Source organism: Athene cunicularia, assembly GCF_003259725.1.
Source record: "Athene cunicularia isolate RWA chromosome 2 unlocalized genomic scaffold, athCun1 chr2_part1, whole genome shotgun sequence".
NCBI classification, from domain to species: Eukaryota; Metazoa; Chordata; class Aves; order Strigiformes; family Strigidae; genus Athene; species Athene cunicularia.
Genome location: NW_020799095.1, coordinates 83,560,077 through 83,580,864, shown reverse-complemented (window position 1 = coordinate 83,580,864; position 20,788 = coordinate 83,560,077). Strand labels below are relative to the sequence as shown.

The 20,788-nt window shown below is 35.2% G+C and overlaps 1 protein-coding gene across 2 annotated transcripts in view; it reads left to right on the top strand.

Annotated features, from left to right (window-relative positions):
- PTPN3 (protein tyrosine phosphatase, non-receptor type 3) overlaps positions 1-20,788 on the top strand; it is a 173,523-nt gene that overhangs the window by 135,242 nt on the left and 17,493 nt on the right. For both annotated transcript variants that reach the window (XM_026843059.1, XM_026843060.1), the window contains exons 15-24: positions 1,113-1,136; positions 3,091-3,289; positions 4,304-4,381; positions 5,352-5,408; positions 10,262-10,418; positions 12,149-12,315; positions 15,037-15,127; positions 15,386-15,447; positions 16,305-16,451; positions 20,457-20,585. In XM_026843059.1, coding sequence (XP_026698860.1) covers positions 1,113-1,136; positions 3,091-3,289; positions 4,304-4,381; positions 5,352-5,408; positions 10,262-10,418; positions 12,149-12,315; positions 15,037-15,127; positions 15,386-15,447; positions 16,305-16,451; positions 20,457-20,585 — 1,111 coding nt within the window. The remainder of the gene's footprint in view (positions 1-1,112; positions 1,137-3,090; positions 3,290-4,303; positions 4,382-5,351; positions 5,409-10,261; positions 10,419-12,148; positions 12,316-15,036; positions 15,128-15,385; positions 15,448-16,304; positions 16,452-20,456; positions 20,586-20,788) is intronic.

The following is a 20,788-nucleotide window of genomic DNA, read 5'->3' as shown; positions in this document are numbered from 1 at the left end:
AACCCAAACATCCACAAATTCTTAGGGAATCAAGCTTCACTATCTCTGCTTCTCAAGGAAAAATTTTTCATATTGTAGAATACATATAAGGAAATTTAACTAGACTGATAATGCTGCTCCTTTTACTGTAGTTTTGATAAAATGTAGTACATAATTCTTAGTATTAAGGTTGTTTTAGAGAACAACATTTGAAAATTTAATTGTATACTGTGAATTGCCTTGTATAACTTGACAATTCAACACCTCTACCTTCAAACTACTTCATATTTGTATTTTTCCAGGATGGACTTATATCACCCCAGGTTTTTTTGGTCACTACTTAATTGAATTTGTAAAGCTGTCTCATCTGCCTTAAACTTACTTTGCTTTGCAAGTACCTTTTTGGTAACTTTTACTTTCAAATTTATCTTAGTATTGCAGCTGTTACTTTAATTAGTGTAATATAGTTTAGCTTACTGTTTCAGGTGATTTCTGATGAAGCTAACTGAATGCCTTGAGAAATGCTCTGTACAGCAAATTTTGTTTTATTTTCTGTGCTAGATTATCCTCATCTGTGTAACCGCTTCTGCTTTTGTTATGCTTTGTCTTAAAGTTCTCTGTCAACATGTGTTTTATTCGACATTATGAGAATAAATGTTAGAAACTTCATGCTTCTGAAGCCACCTATGCTAGTTTCTTGTTACCAATACATAAAGATTTTGACATGTTTGACATGTTACAAAATGCAGTCAGTGAAGTCTGCAGTCATTGTGATCCACATCTAAAACTTTCTTAAATGATGTAGTGTGTCTTGCTAAATAATTGCCTCTGTAAACTTCTACATAGTTTAAGTTGCGGTAGCAAATGTGTGTTGTCTGTAGTTGGGCTTGTGCCAAAACTGGAAGTGAGCAGTTAGAGCTGCCTTGGGATTTTTGTGGACTGTTTCGTATATTCTGTAATTGTCTCATTCAAACTTTCAGCATAGGATTAAGTATTCTTTAGGTTACTGTAAGCACACCTTTCAGCTTTTACGCAGGCTTTATTTTTTTTTAATTTAGAGTTTAGTTCTTGTTTTCCTGAAAATTTAATATAAATTCATTTACTGGTTTGTTTGGATTCTTTTTTTTTAACAGGTCATCCGAACAAGAATCACCAAAGTGAGTTTTTCTTAAACTTTCTACTACGGAATCTCTAGCTTTAAGTTATGTAATAAAATACAAAAGTTGAACTGTTTTTTTTCAAAGTGTAGTGGTCTTGTATGATTACAAGACACAAATAAATATATAAAGCAATGAAGATTGTAAAGATTTGTGGGGGAAAAAACCCTAAGATTTTGGATCACAACGTGGAAAGTCTTAAGTGCTAATACGCTCCTAATCACTGTTAACATAAAAGTTGGTTAAAAACTGTAGTAAACGTTTAATGATGCAAAAAGCCACTGATAAGTTTGTGATAACTCTCTATATAGTGGAAGGAGGCATTCTCTGAACTTATCTGTTATATTTTTCTGGTATTGTTAATTTTTTTTCTACACTGACAAATCATTATGATCTGTAATCTCAATTTGTAAGTGATTTTTTTTTTTTTTTAAATGACTGTTCTGAAAAACTTACTAGGGTGTATTTACATACACAGTGTTCCTCCTTTCTTAACAGTAACCTCACAGAAATTATGAAAAGTCCTAGAAACTATCAGATAAAACCACAGTTTTGACAGTATAATTCCTTTAAGCACCATTATAGTTCACTACTTGAAAGTATTATGAAATTATTGAGAGTGATAAGTGAATAATATCTTCCAAACACTATAACTGAAAATTCTGCAAAGGTTGCATAAAGCACTTCATCCCCATTGCCAAGTACACATACTACAACTGAACATCAGAAATATTATAGCAACAATACATCTGTTTGATGGCACCTTTCAGAACATTTACATTTGTTGCTCCTCGTCTTGTGGAAAACTTCAAGTGTTTGCATTGCTAAAGTTTGCTGCGATGCAAGCGCTGCCTGTTAAAAGCCTGCTTTTAGGGATAAACTGTAATAACTAACAGCATGTGTACTTCCAAGGATCAGATATGCTTCACTGCAGTGCAGTGTTCTTGCAAAATGTACTGCCACTGAGCATGACAGATCATCGTGTAAGTGAAGTCTGTCTACAGTGGAATAATACAAGTAGCTAGGACTCAGTTTCTGCCATACACAGCACTGTATAGGAAACTGCACCTGAATTATACCTGAGCTTTCCTCAGGACAGAGATTTTCAGAGTATTGTGTATTATTTATAAAGACAAAGCAGTTAGTTTGCATGGTACCTGTGAGTTTGGTCCAATTAAAGAAGGGTTTTAGTTTAATTAGTGGTCTGCATTTCATTCTTTTCATAAGAGCACATATAGCTAAATGAATGTTTGGAAAGTCCTGGAGCACCACCAGGCAACTTGGCTAATTCTAAGATTTGAGGTATTTAATTACTGACTTTCGTTATCCTTGAGTTTTAGGGTTCTTGAATCACTAAGCCAGGTTTGCACCCCAGTTTAATTCTGGGTCCTTCTACATGGTTCTACTACTTCAGTGACAGACTATATTGACTGTAATGACGCTTTTCATTGTCGCTTCATTTCCTGTTTCTCTGACAATTTAGCATGGCTTTTCTGCAAACCACCTTCTCCCAGAGGGATAAGGTTAAGATGGCACTCACAAGAGGAAGGAATGAAAACAAAGTTCTTTGCAATAATGAGAGTGGAATCATAGCAAAAGGTTTTCATGGGTAGGATTGGCAACTGATGTGCCTTTTCCCTGGGGTTCAGCTCTTTTCATGTTACTGTGATTTCCTGTACCATTGCAACAGTGCCTTTCATAGCTAACATCCAAATGTTTTGCTAAAAATGCTTTTGCTACTCTGTTTTTGTTTTGTCCATTATTCTGGATGTCCGCTGACCAAATGATAGGCTTAGATCATACTCCAGTCCTGTTACCCTGCACCTCAAGTAGTGTTAAATCTAAGTATAAAGTTGGCTCACTCTTTTAATAAGCAGTATATTTGTATGCTTTATTATTTAAGTATCTGGATAAACATACCTTTTTAATATTTATTTATACTTTTTAAATGAAGGAATGTACTGGGAAACAGTCCGACTCGGAGTTCTCTGACCCGTATCTCACCTAAAGCCTTGACTCAGTCTCCCAATGGAGTTGGTAACATTTCTGGCTCTTACCCTTTAGAAGGGGTGGATAAACACTTCTTAGAAACATACGACAATGTTACAAAAAGTAGCTCAACAGAAGATTCCAGTCAGTACTACTGTGATAAGGTATGTTCAGTATGTTCAATTGCATGCTTTTAAATTCAAAACTAGTACAGAATGTAGCTTTGAGCTATAGATTAGAATGCACAAAACCTGGTTATAGTTCAGGATGAACATATATTTTGTGCAGTAATAAGAATAAATCTTGTTGTCTACTCAAATTTATCCAAGGTTGTGTACATGGTATGTTAGACAAGCCTGCCAACTGCATTGATTTCCATAGTGTCCAGGTTTCCAGAAGCATCTGCAGGGAAACTTTATAGTGGAATAGGAATTCTTACATGATTAAATATTATTTCCTCTAAGGGGAAGGATCAGATAATTCAAGTTGCTATTATTTCTTGATAGCAGGCACAACTCTGCTTTATACCGGGCGTCTCTTCTTCAGGATGGCTAAAAATTATCCAATGAATTCTGTGCTGACTAGAAAGCAGCTGCTCCCCTGCTAGCATTATGGTAGTGGATCATTCCTCCCCTTTCTCCAGCCTGTTCCAGAGTGGTGCTGAGCCGCCTCCTAACCTTCCTGTCCAGTAGCTGCTGCCAACTTCTAATCCTTCTGGCTTGTGCATCTCTTGCAGAAGATACCAATACACCCATTTACAGGAGAAAAACTGGGGGAAAAGTAGTCCCTTAATAATCCTATGAGTAGAATTGATTCAAATATGTTGCACCTAACATTTTTTCCTTTTAAGTCAGCTTTAGTAAAGACAACATCTTGAAAATTTTATTAGGTGCTATCAATTGAGAGAGGTAAGATAATAGTAACAGTGTTAGGACTGAGCAAGTAGAGAATGTATTTGCTGTTATGTATGTTGCTATTTTTACGATTTAAAAGCTCACAATCATGAATCTATTCTGTAACCTTAGCTGCTTCCTATTTTAAAGGTGGATTTACATAATTATTCAACACATCTGAATTAGGATGCAGTATTCTCTAATTTGCTGCTGTTTTCTTTTAAAAGTTAGAAAAGTTTTGGTTTGTCTTTTACATATATATATATATATATATATATATTACAGAATGACTTAATTGAGGGAGATTTACTTCTGGTGCGTATCATACCAGATGAAGACGGGAAGTTTGGATTTAATCTAAAGGTAAACCAGCAATTTTTAAATTACTTTTAAATGCTTGATAGAGATATGCGTTGACTTCATGATTATTTTTTTACTTTTAATGTAATGCTTTGGAGACAGCAGTATGTCCTACAGGAATTGCTTATGGACCCAGAGTTTTTAGAAGTGGCAGCCAAATCCTTAAATGCTAAAGTAACATTTACAGAAATAAGCTTCCACTAGTTCTGTGGATTTTAGTTTCATATACTATGGGCATGGCACATTTCCAAAGCAGACTGCCTATTTGGCTGCTTAGATATGAATTTGGGAGCCTAATTTAAGACATCAATTTTTGGAAAATTGGACCTCTGTATTATAAAACAAGTGAAATAGTTTCTGCTAGCCAATTGACTATATCCGTTAAAAAATCATATTGGAAAGGTGAAAATTAATTTGTTAAGAAAACAGAAATTCCTATTGATAATTGACTATTTTAAATTTTTGGCATCCCCTTACTGAAATTCTATTTAAGCAGATAGAGTAAAGTAGCCATGATGTCAAAATCAGGGCAGAGTTTGATATTTTCACCTTGGTGGGGCAGTGATAGAAGATTGAAGAGAATAAGAGATTACAGTTGTCTGGAACTTTCATTATACCTGATCTCTTAGAGTTTCTTTACAACATCTAAGAACACCGTCCACCTTGCAAGTTCATATGTTGAATTAGGCTTGCTTAAAGAGTAGGGTTAAAATAAATGCTGTATTCAGTCTGTTTATTGCCTGTTAAAATATATGACCAAGCAAAGACACTGAATCTAGTGTACTGAAAATTGGTAGATTTAAAGGTTAGATCATACCCTCCCCCCATTTACTGACGGAAATTCAATTTCACCAACTCTGGTTGCAATGACAGAGTGTGAAGTTTATAGAAAACCAAAAATAAGTGATTACTTCTTTTTTAAAATGCTATTTACACTTAATAATATGCTGTTATTAATTTGGTGTCTCTCTAGGGTGGTGTAGATCAAAAAATGCCATTAGTGGTGTCAAGAATAACTCCAGGATCACCTGTAAGTAAATTCTTAATACTTTTAATCCCTTCCTTTATTACTCTCTCCACCACTCAGAGGTCTGAACACACAGAAATTTGAACACCCATAACCAGTACGAGATAGTAGCTGAGCTGTTCTCTTTAGAAAGTGATTTGACCAGTGGCTTCTTAAACCACAGATGGAAAGATCTGCAAGTGTTAGACAAACAAGATACCAGTAGAAAACATGTTTGTTTCCCTCTGTCATCTCAAAAAGTGCATCTTGAACTGGGAAATGTTTGATGAGGGGCAAAAGCGATGACTGAAGATATGGAACAGTGTTCATTAAAGTGAGTAGTCTGGCCCCTGCAGCCTAGAAAAAAGAACTAGTTTCAGGGATATGTAGTAGGGATCTATAAGATGAGGAGCACTGTGAGCAGGGAATTCCAGCAGAAGAACTATGGGATACCAAATTAAGTTAGTGAAAGTCAGGTTCTTCATGCTTAGTGAAGTAGTTCTTCGTGTATAAGATAGACCTGTGAAACTTCTTGGCAGAAGATGCTGTGGTTATAAGAATTTTGTAGGTGATCAGGAGAGGACACATGGGAAAAAAACCTGCTGACAGTTACTGAATAGACAAACCATAGTAGGCTGAGGAAATCCTTAGGGCTAAAACCATTTATAGAATAGGAGAGTGCTTTGCAGGAGAGAGGGGGTGCAAAATGCTTGCTCTGTTCTTATTCTGCCATGGATTTTTGCTTATGGAAATATTTATGCACTAGGTGGAACATCCCTCTGAATCAGTACAGACATCCAATTCTTCTGTTGAATTGTGAAATAATAATAGTAATTTAACCCCTGGATAACTTTTTTCTAAATAATTAGGACATAAATTTGTAAGGACATATGTTATCTCAAATTTTTTTCACTCACCTTCTTCCAAAGTGTATTTCTCAACTCTCATAAAATAATTTCAGTGCAAACTTGGTAGGAATATTGCCGACTTAATCCTAAAAATCCAGTGTACTCTACGTCTTAGACACTTTTGAAATTTGGTAAACAGTCACAGGACTGGTATCTAAATGTCATGATGTAAATCAAGCTAAAACAGATTGAGAAGTTGTTTTTCTGTCACATTTATGATTTGTGGCTTGACTTAGTGCATAGCACTCCTTTATGAACTACAGTAATTATTTGAATAATAAAGTAGTAGGAAACTATAACTTAAATCCACAAAGTGAAAATAAAGCAGTCCTTAAAATGTTTCGTAGTCAACCTAGCAGACTTCTCAAGGGTGATTCATGATACTGAAGTTAATGTAGGTCAAACAGGCTTATTCCACAATTAGAGAATGAAAGATGCTTCTCCAGAGGCAGTGATTTCTCTTAAAAGATTCAGATTGTCTTCTGGAAAGTATTGATCTGTGTTTTTTTTTCTCTTGAATTGGAAAAGGACTGGGCTCCTAACTTACACACTTCATTTAAGTGTCTCCAGTTAGTGGCGTAGGCATAGATGCAAGTGGCCAATAAGCTCTCTAGCCTAATGCCACCAAGCAAGCAAGTTCTAAGAGTCAGGAAATAAATTGGAAACAATTATCCAATACAATATACTCAACAGCAGTGTTACAGAAATCATGCTACAGCAAGAAGGAAAAAATAACTTATTTTTAGAGCATAGCAGTATTAACATTGATTACATTGTTTTCCATAAACTAAACTTCACCTGTTTTTGTCTGTTTTATGAAAAAAAAATAGCTGATATTTGAAAGTTCAAGTTAAGCAGTCTGTGGAATACATTTTCATGTTATTTTAGCTCAGTGATCCTTTCCTTTATTGTATTTGCCACTATTTTAACTTGCTCTAGATTCACTCATTACTCTAAATTGTCCTCAGGGGTGTTGTTTGGTAATATTATTTGTTAAGATTATTTCTAAGGCTTGTAGATCCCTTTCTTCCAATTTTCAACAAAAATCTGTATTTTTTTGTGGAGAAGGGAAAGGAAATTTACTCACCAAAATAAGGCAGTATTTTCCCTTGCATGTCCTAAAGTTCTTTTTTAAAAATCTCCCTCTAATACAGTGGCAATCTAGTATACTGGGAAGATTGGAGGACAAAGTAGCCAAAATTGTTGTGGGAGAGCTTTATATCTAAAGAACAACCATTTATCACATCTCATTTTGGTTTTGTTTTGTTTTTTTTTAAATTAAAGACCTATACTTTTTTTTTTTTTCCACAAATGGTATTAATGTCCTAAGGTGCTAAAAAAGTCATTATGGTTTTATTTAATAGAGCTTCTCATTGAAAAATAGTTTTCATACTTCTTGGAGCAATAACAAGATGATTAGCATAAAATGAAACATTGGGTATGTCAATAGAACAGAAAGCCTTTGACATAATTAATTGTCTAGAAAAGCTCAGTATGTGAAAAATCTATGAATTATGCTTACATAGAAGGAATTAATTCTCCTTCAAGATATATTTTATATAGTCAGATGATTCAAGTAAAAGAGCAGAGGCATTAACATGCCACATGATTAACAAAGTTTTTTTGAGCAAAGATATTAATCTCCTTCTGTAATAAAGAATAATAGCCAACAACCAGCCAAGAAATCTAAATTATGGACAAATATAGGAGATGAGAAACCATTCCCTCCATGTTCTTGTTGACTTTTTTGCTCTCCTAGACTGACATGATATGGTCTTTATATCACTTACCTTTTCAAATAATTATATTTCAGAGAGAATAATTTATGTCTCAAACAATAATATTTCACAGTGATTAAATCAGTCAATCATTCATAGTTGCATTCCTCAGTCTTGCCTTGTAAATTATACAAAATATGTCAAGGGACAGGAGCTGTGAATACCTAGTTAAATCACTGTTGAAGAACACCGTAGCTGTTCATAATTCCCATTCTTTTGCTGTTTACATTTGTCTTTATTAATCATTGTCAATCTTCATTATTTCTTTGGAAAAAGTTAGGGGAAACTATTCCCTTTTAAATTTTTAATCTGCTTTTCTGCTCGGGAGTTTTTCCTCTTGCATACATCTTTTCTCTCCTCCTTTATCTGTTTTGTGGCACTCATGCATGTCTTAAGTTTTCCTTTTACTTTATTTTCTGATACAGGTGGCTCCCAACTTATTTTTTTGTTCGTATCCTTACTTTTTTTTATTCTGCATTTTTCTTGTTGATTATTTCGTTACCACTTTTCCATCTTTTCCTATTTTTCACTTGGTAATACAGTACATCACTGATAAACTTACTTTAGGAGCCATCAGTGCAAGGCATAAACAGGATCAGGTCTAATTTGAACATGTTTTTCACATTTGGAAGGTTGGTGATGTTTTTTTGATAGAGCTTCTAACACTGGATGCATAAAGTTGAAGAAACTTGTGCTGACATTAAGGAAATACAGGGACCAACTATGGATAGTGAATAACAGTAAAGGCCTGTGTCTTGTAACAAATCAAATGGAGTGTATGTGTAAGTCTATCAGTCTTTTATGTGGCTGGACTTCCTAGACAAAATAAAAATTAGAATAGCAGTGAAAATAAAATTGTTATGCTACTTGACACTCAGAGTTTGTAGAATCCTGCACATTCATGTTACAGAATCACAGAAGGTTGGGAGGGACCTGAAGGTCATCTTGTCTGACCCCCTCTGCTCAAGGGTCACCCAGAGCCAGGTGCCCAGGACCATGTCTAGATGGCTTTTGGATACTCCAAGGTGGGAGACTCCACAGTGTCTCTGGGTAACCTACTCCAGTGCTCAGTCACTCTTACAGTAAAAAACTGTTTCCTGATGTTCAGACCGAGCCTCCTGTGTTTCAGTTTGTGCCCATTTTCTGTTCTCCTGTTGCTGGGTGCCACTGAAGAGCGCCTGACTCCATCTTCTCTGAAACTTACCAAGTATTTATATACGTTGACAAGGTCCCCCCCTGAGCCTTCTCTTCTCCAGGCTAAACACTCCCAGCTCTCTTAGCCTTTTCTCATACAAGAGATGCTCTAGTCCATTAATCATCTTTGTAGCATCATCATCATATTCTGGCCATAGCTTGAATTGCTTTGCGCTGGATTTAGAGCTAAGCATACTATGAAGTGTGGCAGAAAAAAGCCAAACAAACCCTAGGGTTCAGCAATTAATCTAAATTGCTGTATCCAAGACAAAACATAATGGTTTTTATTTGAGATGGGGAAAACCTCATTTTAGTGTTCTCTGCAGCACAGATAACAAAAGAATTTTTCACAAATGCAGGGTATTTGAGCATCACAGGTTGAGGATTTATCTGCATCTTCTTGTTAAAACTTTCAGTGACTGAAGTGAGGAAGAATGTTCTCTATTTGTAGATATCATTAGATTCCACCAAACAACAATCTGATAAATAACAAAAATATGAAATATGTATGGATTTCTTTACATTTTAAAAAGTACATGCCTGAGGAATGTCACACTATTTAAATTATGTTAATCAAAATCATGTTTGGACTTTTCAGTATTCACTGCACAAAACCGGAAGTGTATTATCTTACATGCCCAAAATACTTTTTCCAGAAATTAATTTGCAAATGTCTATAACCAGTGGTTGTTGAGGTTTAGAGTCTGAAATTTAAATCTTTACAAGCAACGTGATGATGGCTGTTTGATAAATATGAATTTTTTTTATAGCTATCAATATGCTGTTTGAACTGTTTCTCATCTTCATTGAGAGGCTTTGAAGCAAGAAAGACAGCTTTAGATCTGAATCCTTTGATAGAAGTTCTGATACAGAAGATGAAACCTTGTCAGGAGAACTCTGAAGACTTTGCTCACATGATGAACTTAATATCCTGATGTGTTCCTGCTTACATGACTGGATGCAATGACATTAATGTGTTTCTTTGGTCTTGAAACAGGCTGATAAATGCATTCCAAAACTGAATGAAGGTGATCAGATAGTATTAATTAATGGCCGAGATATCTCAGAGCACACGCATGATCAGGTGGTCATGTTCATAAAAGCCAGCAGAGAATCTCACACAAGAGAGCTTGCACTTTTGGTCAGGCGGAAAGGTAACTGGGCTAATTTTATTCACTTTTAATGTTTTTGAGACTGTTGCTCTTACACTTGGTGGTATACCCTCTTCTGTTTACATAAATATGTTCTCAGTGCACTGGGAATAGGTCTGTGTTCAAAATTAGATCTCCCTGCATTTGAATTAGTAGTACACATAGTTTTAACTATACAGGTTCTTACCACTGCAACAAATAATCTATCAAGTTAAAATTTCTTCTTATTTTTAAGTCAAAAAATCTATGACAACAAAGTCCCTAGCCAAAACATTTTGGTAAGGGTTTTTTTGTAAATATAGCATAATTTCACAAATCCCCAACTGCAGGTTTCTGATACCATGGGCTGTTCCCCAGCACAATTATACAACAAACCAAGTCAAAATAAGTCGATAGGGGTTTTATAACAATACTGAGCTTGACCTCTGCTGGCTACTTGCTAAATTGCTGCTAGCAAGCAGGAGCCAATCTCTGAAACACGCACAGTCTTAAGCCTGTATATTTAAAAATATGGGGAACCCATCCACCTTGGTTTTGCTTTCTCCATATTTAAAATCATGCAGATCCCGAGAGCTTTCAGGTGATGTGAAACTTCTATTTTATTAGTTGCTTTCCTTAAGAGCTATGGTAAGATCTTAACACACAAAATTATGGAAGGGCTTTGCACAGAGTTTCTGATTACAATAAGACTTAAAAATCTGAAGGAATTCTGCTTCATTGGGACACAGGAGGGAATAAAACCGCCTAAATGATATGTGCTATTGTAGCATTTACTTTATTTAAATTTTTTTGTGTTTCTAGGAGGACAGGTGGGCTCTTGGTCTTGTTTTCACTCAACAGTCCTGCTCCTGTTTTTATAGGTCTTTCCAGTGGCTCTATGCAGAATTCAGTCTTCCCTTAACTTTTCTAGTCCCCCTCATACTTGCAGATAAGAGAAGTCTGCTCTTAGCTAAAAATAACCTGTGGCTCCATGACAGTCGTTTGTGTAGGCATGAGTATGAACAGCTCCCCATTTTCTGAAGTTTGGCAGGTATGAGCCATTCTGATCATTGCAAAGAATAACCACAGCTGGACACATTTGGTAATACAGTAGCTTTCATGGAGACAGAACAGCTGTACAGATTAGTTAATATTTGTCATGTTATTTAACATGTTAGCAAGGAATGTCATAAAAATCTAATAATTTGTTTTATAGTTAATATTAAGTTAATTACTTCAGTGTTAGTATAAGAAATTGCAAAAGATATTTCAGTTGCTGCTCTAATGGCAAGGGAGTACAATGTAAGTATGTTGGTGTTCGTTTTGCTATTGGGGGTCCAAAGTTATATAGGCCTCTTATATAATCTTATAGAGATGTTCCATGAATTATGCTCTAAACTTTTTTAGGCAAAACTCATTTGTTTTTTACCATAGTGGATGTTGTGATTAATTAGCCTGTTAAGCAGTTTATTCGATAAGACAAGGTAGCAGCAAAAAACTCTTTGTGCTTGGAAGTCAATTTCTTTGTGTTCATAGATAAGCACCTTAAGAGTTTCATTTTCTGAAATGTCATAAGGACATTTTACTCTTAGTAGTTTCTACAGTAATGTAATATATAAAGATATAAAGGTATTTGCTTTCCTGAGGCCTTGTCTGCAAACTTTGTTGTTCTTGCAAGCTGATATATTTGAATATGTGTTGCAAACACATTAATGCTTTATGTAACGGATTTTAATTTTTGATACATATTTCAGTAGTTAAACAGTTTGTAGAGCTTAAATCAGAAGACGAAGCTGATTCCCACGATCTCCCAGAATCTCTTCTTCCTATCTGTTCGAAATATGGTGGTGATACACTGGAGGAGTCTATGGAGCAGCTAAGAGGAGGGCTGGAAAGTGGGACTGTCCTTATTCAATTTGAGGTAGGTAGTACTCAACTATCAAATGCCATTAATATAAACCAGTAGCAGTGACCGGCAACTAATGTAAGGGCTTAATTAATTGGAAATCTCATTGATCACATGCAGTCTTCGCTCAAGAGAGCAAGAATGTGCCTTGCCCATCAGTTTCATCCTTCACTTCTGAAGATAGGGAAGAATGAGTGATCAGTCTTACATAAAAATATCATCTGCTGATATAAATATGTTCAAATTAACATGTTTCTAGCTCAAGTACCGAAAACTTACTAAGTTAATATTTATTATTATTTTGAGTAGAATAGTGGTGTTTTGACAGAGGTCAGTCTTGTACTTTGTTCCTTTTTCCATGCTGCTTAGTGACATTTCTAAACTTCTTTCCTACCTTAAGTTAGGGTTTCAAGGTCTCATGTGTTGCCTTCTTTCATGGAATAACAGGTACAACTTGACCATTCCTCATCATCTTAGAGGTTGATATGAAAGTTTTGGAATGTTAATTTCCGTTTGCAGGTCATTTGTAATGTCCAGTTCTGTGGTGTTTCTCCCTGGCTATCTAAAACACTGGTGGTTACTTCTTGGGCAGATTACTTCATAGGTGAGATTCCTCTGTATATAGGATGAGACTATGAAGAACTGCTGTATAGATTAATGAATTAATATTTGTCATGTTCTTCAACATGTTAGCAAGGAATGTCATAGAAAACTGATTAATAAAATGTATTTATAGTTTATTAAATTAGTTCTTTCAGTGTTAGTGTAAGAAATTCCAAAAGATAATTTAGCTGCTTCTCTGATGGCAAGAGAGAACAGAGTGTGTATATTTGTGCTTGTTTTTTTGTTGTGGAACCAAACATTCATAGCAACTTTAGAGAAACCCTGATTATTATGATTTATAAATTTCACATTGTTGAGTTCTGGAGCAACCCTTTCTGATACTGAAAACTCGTAGAACAACAATACAATTTTCCCCAATTTTGATTTTTTTTTTTTCAAAATGCCTTAAGATTTAATGGTGGTGGCTGAAGAGTTGTGGTGTTGCTTATTTCATGAATTTTTATGAGGTTTGCTTTGTTTTCAAGAGTTCTGGGAGTTAAAAATCCCCCCCCCCTTTTTTTTTTTTTTTTTTTTTTTAAACGAACTATAGACTATGGTTCATAGCTGCTTTCCAAAATCCACAGCACTGGCTGTAATGCAGCAATGAGTGGCTATTGAAACAGTAACTCAGAAGAGATGACCTTGCCTTTCAATGCTTTCTCATTTGTCAAAGTTGTTGACTAATTTTTGCATGAAGTTCCTGTAATAATCTTCATAGGTACTTGATCCTTTGAGTTTTTTCCTGACAGTGTTTATAAAAGGATATTACTGATGTTACCAAAAAAAACCCCGCAAACCTTTTTGAAATCTAATAAACTAGGGGACGACTTAGTGGCCTTCTTTCTTTGAGTTCATTGTTTAGTCATCTTCAGAAACAGAGACAACTGCAGCATCACCTCATCAACTTTGGTGGATCTCAAACTCTCCATTCACATTAGTAAAATAGTAAATAATTAGCTAGTAAACTATGAATAGTCAAGTTTTTCCTCCACTTAAGCAGAATTTATTGTCTGTCAATGGCAAATGACTTTTTGCCAGGCAACAATTATGAAGCTCCAGAATTGTTACTTAACATTAAATTATTCTTTCTTGTCTTCCAAAAAACGCAGAAATCATAACATGGGTCCAGTAAAATGGAACTTGAGTTATAACTGATAGAAGTTGTTCAGTTACATATATTATCAAATTATCTTCTTACATGGCTTATTTATACTGTTCAAGTTGAAAAATGTGGTGAACTGTAATACGGAGTCAGGATTTGGTAAATCTCAGTCAGATAAACTTTCATGTGTTGTTCCTTTTCTCTCAACCAAAGTAGGGGATTTTAGCCTCCTATTTGTTTCATTCAATTTTATGTATGGAACCATATTCTAAATTTTCATTAAACATAAAGATATAATGAGCTCTTTGGAAATAGTTCAGTGAAGTATATAAAATTCTGGCACAGCCAAGGTAATAACTCGGTTGTAAATTTCTTTCATGTATATTTACACTTCTTGATTTTGTTGTTGTTGTTGGTTTTCCCCCTCTGTATCTTTTGTTGTCTTGTAGGATGCACTCAATGCACTTTTGACCTTAAAATTTTGGCTTTACACTTGTATGCCTACATATACTCCCGATAAAGTTTGTAACATAGGGGTTGGCCCAAAAGAAATGGAGTCATATGTTAAGAGATTGTGATACATAGAAGCTTTGTTTTTTCAAGTACTTGCAGTATTGAATGTGGTTATGTTAGTCCAGAGAATAAAAGTTTGTCTGACTTTATTGTGTTACAATTGTTTCCAGAAAATATCAATCTGCAGCTATTTTTTTCTTCTAATGTCTTTTATTGGTCACTTCTTCCACCCACAACCACTGTTTTTCTTCTGGCCCACAGTTCTATAAAAAGGCAACCTTTCAAGGGAAATAGTTTATCAGTGACTCTTCCATTTCCTCTTGTTATTCTGGAAATTCTTCTAGAGATGATGGGCTAGCAATAACAGAAATTCTTTCAGGTGAAAAAGATTAGGAAAAAGATTAAAGAAAATAACTTTTGATATTTTTTTTCAGTCTTTTTATGTGAATCTATTTTGTGTGTGTGTATAGCATAAGCACATCCCTCAAAATCCTACCGTTTTTAATTCTGTTTTGCAGCAACTTTATAGAAAGAAACCAGGGTTGGCTGTTACATGTGCAAAGGTACCTCAGAATATGGACAAGAACAGATACAAAGATGTTCTACCTTGTGAGTATTAAGTACAGATTCTACCTGTTTTGCTTTATTCTTTAAATGATAGCTTATAAAACTGTTGTATTGCACTTCTTGATTAAAGATTTCATTATATAGTCAAAGACATATAATTGTTCATTTTATTTTCCAAAAGGTAATCTATTCTGGTTTGTGTTCTGTTTGTGTGTTTGCAGTTCATTTTTTTGACTTAATAGAAGGGAAGCATGCATCTTAATTGCTAATTTTATTCCCTCTTTCTTTGTGTGTGTGCAGATGATGCCACAAGGATAATATTGCAAGGAGATGAAGATTACATTAATGCGAATTATGTGAATGTAAGTCATACGGAGACCTGCATTTGCTCACTTTCTGTACTACAGTAGCTGACTAAATTTAGACTGTTTGAGGAATAAGGGTTTTTCATTTTTTATGTTGGGGATTTGTAAATGTAAAAGATATAATGATTCATAATTTAAAAGATGAAGTGTCTCTTGTGAATCAAATGGCCATCCTGATACACGGTACATACAAGCACATAGTATACACTGTGATAAGTGCCGAATCTTTAACTGGTAAAAATTGGTTTACTTTCCATAGGAAAATGCAGAGGTTGTCTCCTATAGCTTAAAGCTAAGCCTTTTTCCCTCTAGAACCACTTATGCTCTATCTTTGCTATGAAGGGTCCAGAAGATAAACCAGAGCCCTGATTGCCCTAATCATGTGTGTAACCTGGGAGACAGGGAAAAGAGGGAAATATATATGTGTGTGTGTGTGTGTGTGTGTGAGGTACTTGAGTTAAACACCTAAATCACAGAATCAACTATTAACTTAGTGTGTCTAGTATCAGGCAATAAATAGCTTTTGCTCGTGTATGGTATACCTTGCCATTATTCCTTACTAAATATTAAAGAAAATTTGGAAAGCTTTGTAGTTTCCAGTTTTCAAATAGATTTTCACTATTAACCATTTATTCCTAGTTCAGCATGAAGGATTATAGAATCTCATATACATCTGGTTTAAATGAAATATTTAAAGATTTTCCACATAACAAATTGTGATCTTGATTGTCTTATTACTCAACTTGCCACCTTAATCTTCCCTCAGAACTTCCTGTTTGAATAAAATGCTGAATTAAGATAGTGCTTGAGTAATGGGAGCAAGCTTTACATAGGATTTTTCTTTCTCTTTATAGATGGAAATTCCTTCTGTAGGCATTGTGAACAGGTACATTGCTACTCAGGGGCCTCTACCACACACATGTGCACACTTCTGGCAAGTAGTCTGGGATCACAAGTTGTCACTGATCATCATGTTAACAACTCTCACTGAACGAGGACGGGTGAGTGTTCAGGTTCTTTGTGTGCTGAAGAAATGTGCTGTACCTTTAAACTTTTTTCCTGTTGTTATTATTAAATAACCCTAAAATAGGCCAGCTTATTCTGTTCAATTGTTTCTCTGAAGGCCAGGCTTTCTGAATTACTTACAGGTACAGATGCTCTGTAACTTCCTTTTTGTTACACTTCTCTGACAAAAAACAGCTGCATGATAAACAGCAATCACTGCGTTGACTCCATTTTGCTGATCAGCCAGGTACTATATGCTGTCATTTTTTTCTCCCTGGGCTCGATGTGGCAGTTGCTGTCCTAACAGTTCAGCAGACATCTGGAAGTGTGGAGCCCATTGAGCAAAACTTGTAGTCTGGCTTCAGACTAGTCTGCCACTACAGTACTTACTAGTTTTAGAATGCTGATGGTCAGAATTTGACGGGTTTACTTTTATTTATGGTGTAGGCTCTTCCCTAGAATTGCTCTGATAATTCCTTTAATTCCGCTTAATTCTTTTAATTCTAGCATTCCATTAATTTCAGAATAATGTGAAAATTAAAGCAATATCTGGTGTATACTGTTGTACTTTGATTTAACATATCCTTTGTAGTTTTAAAGATGTTTTTAGGTTATTGATATACATAAAGGGATTGTGTTTGAAGTTTTAGAAGCTGCAAACTGAACAGGTTTATTTAAGAGGTGGGGAAGTTGGTGACTCTTGTATGCCTTCACTGTAGCCTTTCTCTTTATTTCCTATGCAATATGTACTACACTATCGAATTTATCTGGCATCCCAGTCAAAAATGGTTTGGGAAAGTAAGAGAGTATTTGAGGTCCTAAACAGCATAACGATTGAGACATAAGTAAGGACTGTTAAGCAACAATGTAATTCCTCATCGAAATGTATGAAAGACATGTAAATCTGAAAAACGAGAGATTTTAACCGTGGTAAAAATTACATAGTTGTTCATGAACACAAACATCTGGCACAAAAATGCTCCCTTCTTTCCACTGTATTGCAGTCAGAATACCTTCCTGCTTTCTTTTCCTTGTATTGAGGAGAAAGACAGTTTATTATTAGTCTGTACTTTGCCCAGTGTCTTGGAACGTTGAATGCAAATTGTTGCTAACTTCTAACCATCTTGCTGGCACCTTTATACACCAGAAACTTTTGTTTACTTTCAGAGATGACTTATATTTGCCCTGTTTGTGGGTGAATTTTCAGGTATATAAAAAGATTATCCCCATTTCCAAATGCCAAATCTCTTTTCAAACCCTGGAGGTTTTACATTCTAGAATATTTCTTTTCAGTGGTGTTAAGATTTGTATAATAGAATAAAAAATGGTGGCTTTCCCCTCATTAATGTTCATTTTTTAGAAATGGATGCGTTATTTTGGCTTACATTTAAAGGGGAAAGTATTTCAGATAAACTACTGCAGTAAAAGTTTCAGACATGATGGTTAAAATTTGTATTTCAAGCCATTGAAAACTGAGCCTTAGGGAAGGTAGAATTAAGACATTTTATTTTAACATTTCAAAATTCCCAGCTCTTGCCACTCTGTGTTAATTTAGAAAATTTATACACAAAAAATGTTACAGATGGCACAGGCAATGTTGATAAGTTGATAGAGAATCCAAATTAACTAAAGCTGAAATATGAATATGTTGGGAATATCAATTTATTTGGTTTCTTTTGGAGCTAGTAACAATTATTATTAAAATATATAGGCAGTGAAGCGACAACTATAGCTCAGCTGTTTTGATCACACACAATTAAATAAAGTTTTCATTACGGTGTCTGGGGAGTTGTGTCAAGATGTATTTTTATGAATCCGTTGAATTTTCTTACAGCTCAGCTGGACTTTTTCTTTAGTATGTCTTTCTCATAAGTTCAGTGGACTCATACTTGGAAACTGCTTGGCTTGGATTTATTATGTGATGGCAATTATTTACAGGACAGGAGTTGGAGAAATAGAAGATGAAAATATTTAATTACTGGAATGAAATGTTAAAACCCTTATGTTGATGAGCAAACTTTAGTTGTCTTCAGTGGACAAATACTTCACTGAATTAGTATCTCCCAGGAATAGTTTTTCAAGTTCAGTCTATTCCACAATGTTTCAGCCTTTAATTAGATGGGAAATGAGGTAGCAAACTTTGTCATCAGCACTGCTCTAAGCTTAACTTTAAAAATGAGGAATAGATATTGGTATTAGGATTGTTTCTACAAAATTTACATGCACGCTGGCTAGATGTGCCTATCTTATCTGCCTTTAGAAGCAGAAAAAGGAAGGCTTTGTAATTTCAGCAGTAGAGTGGTAGGGATCCGAACATCAACCTCTTTACTATGCAGCAGCAGAAGACAGGAGAGAAAATGGTTCCCTGTGGTTGTACACAGAACTGATTCATCTGTTTTCTTTTAGAAAAAATAGGATATTTCATGGATGTAATTTTAATATTGAATTATACTTCTGCTCTCAGTTGTATTTTGGTGTACCTCAAACTGCATATACAGTACAATCAGGTGCCTTCACATGCACGTATAACTTTGCGTGTCACACATTGGTAAGCTTGAAGGCTAAGCCATTATGGCCTTGCATTAATCCTCTCTGAGGTAGAAGGCAAATTACATTTTCTTGCATCAATAGGTTATGCTTCTGGGCTTTTGTTCATAACTTCAGCATTTAGATACAATAGTCATTTAAGAGAAGATCTCTGTCTTCAGTCTTGCATCTGATGTAGAAAAGAATTATACAGCTCTTTGACAAATGACACACACGTGAACTGAAGTTGTTCATTGGTTCTTCCAGTTTCTGATCTCAGATTTCCCTTGAAAGTGTGAAAGGTAACTTTCATTATATGACCAAGATACTGTGATAATTTTCTATATAGTACTTTTGCTACTGATGTTTATAAGCACTATTCTGTGTTTTAAAAATGTTTGCCTTAAAACACAAAATATGATCAAATGGAAAAATAAAGACCTCTTTCCCATTCGGTGAATCCCTGTCAAAAACTGAAATAACACATAGCATTTAGTGGCCTGAAAACTAATACCCAAGTTAAGGAAGCAGTCTTTATAATAATCCTAGGGTGACTTCACTACCTTTGCCACTTGCTTTCAGATAGAGAAGGGAAACGGTTTTCATGGAGGCAGCCAGATGGGTACCAGGCACACTGAACTTCTGGAGGGTGCATGTTAAGGGGTGGCAGTTCTGTTGGATATTCCTTTTCCTGCTCCCTCTCTGGTACAGAATGAGCTACATCTTCAGGCCTCCAGAAATGGAGTCTGCCTTGCTCCTTCCCTCAGCTGCGGGACTGTGGTGTTGGAATAGGGGGGGACAGACTGGTTCACACTGCTTCTTACATTCTAGCCTGATCTTGCTTCACGGTCTAAGAATAATTCAGGTTTGAATGGACCTGTGGACATATCTGGTCCACTCCTCTTTGCTCAAAGCAGGAGCAGCTTTGAACTTCATGCAGAGTCCACAGTGTTATGTCAGTTAAGTTTTGATTTTTTCCATGGATGGAGATTCCACAGCCTCATAAGGCATCTTGTTTCTGTGCTTGACCATCCTCATGGAAATTTTTAGCCAACATCTATTCACAATTTTCCTTTTGGCATTTTTTTTTCAGTTGCCTTTTATCCTTTTGTTGTTCACTTTCAAGAAAATTGTGGCTATGTCTGCTATAACCGGCTATTAGGTGGCTGAAGTTAGTTACAAATTCACCACCTACGTTTTTCTTCTTAAGATGGAATAAATCTATCTGTTTCTTCTCCGTTATGCCTTGAAAAGTTGTTTACCTGAGTTTTTATTATAAATTACTAAAACAAAAGTTTATAGAAAATTTAGCATGTTTTGTCATGTTATTTTCTAATTTGGATGTAAACACCTCACCAACAAACCAAAATAGATTTTATACCATTCCTTGAATTCCCTGAATATAGTGTATGAGGGGAGAATGGAAACAGAAGTACTTGTATACAGTCTTGATGTGTGCTTAATTTTCTTTACAGACCAAATGTCATCAGTATTGGCCTGATCCACCAGATGTAATGGAATATGGCAGCTTTCGTGTCAGATGCCACTCTGAAGATTGTACAATTGCTTATGTTGTTAGAGAAATGGTCATTACAAATGTTGAGGTAAATGAGTTATCTTTAATTATTCCCAGACTACCTGAAGAAATACATGTATAGATAGGTAGATACAGACTCCATGAGTGAGCATGTACATCTCTGTGTGTGAATATACAAGTGTGTGTGTGTGTGTATATATATATGCACATTTTTTTTTAAAAAAAAAAGTATACATTACATGAATCCATATAGTATAGTCTATTTCTTTA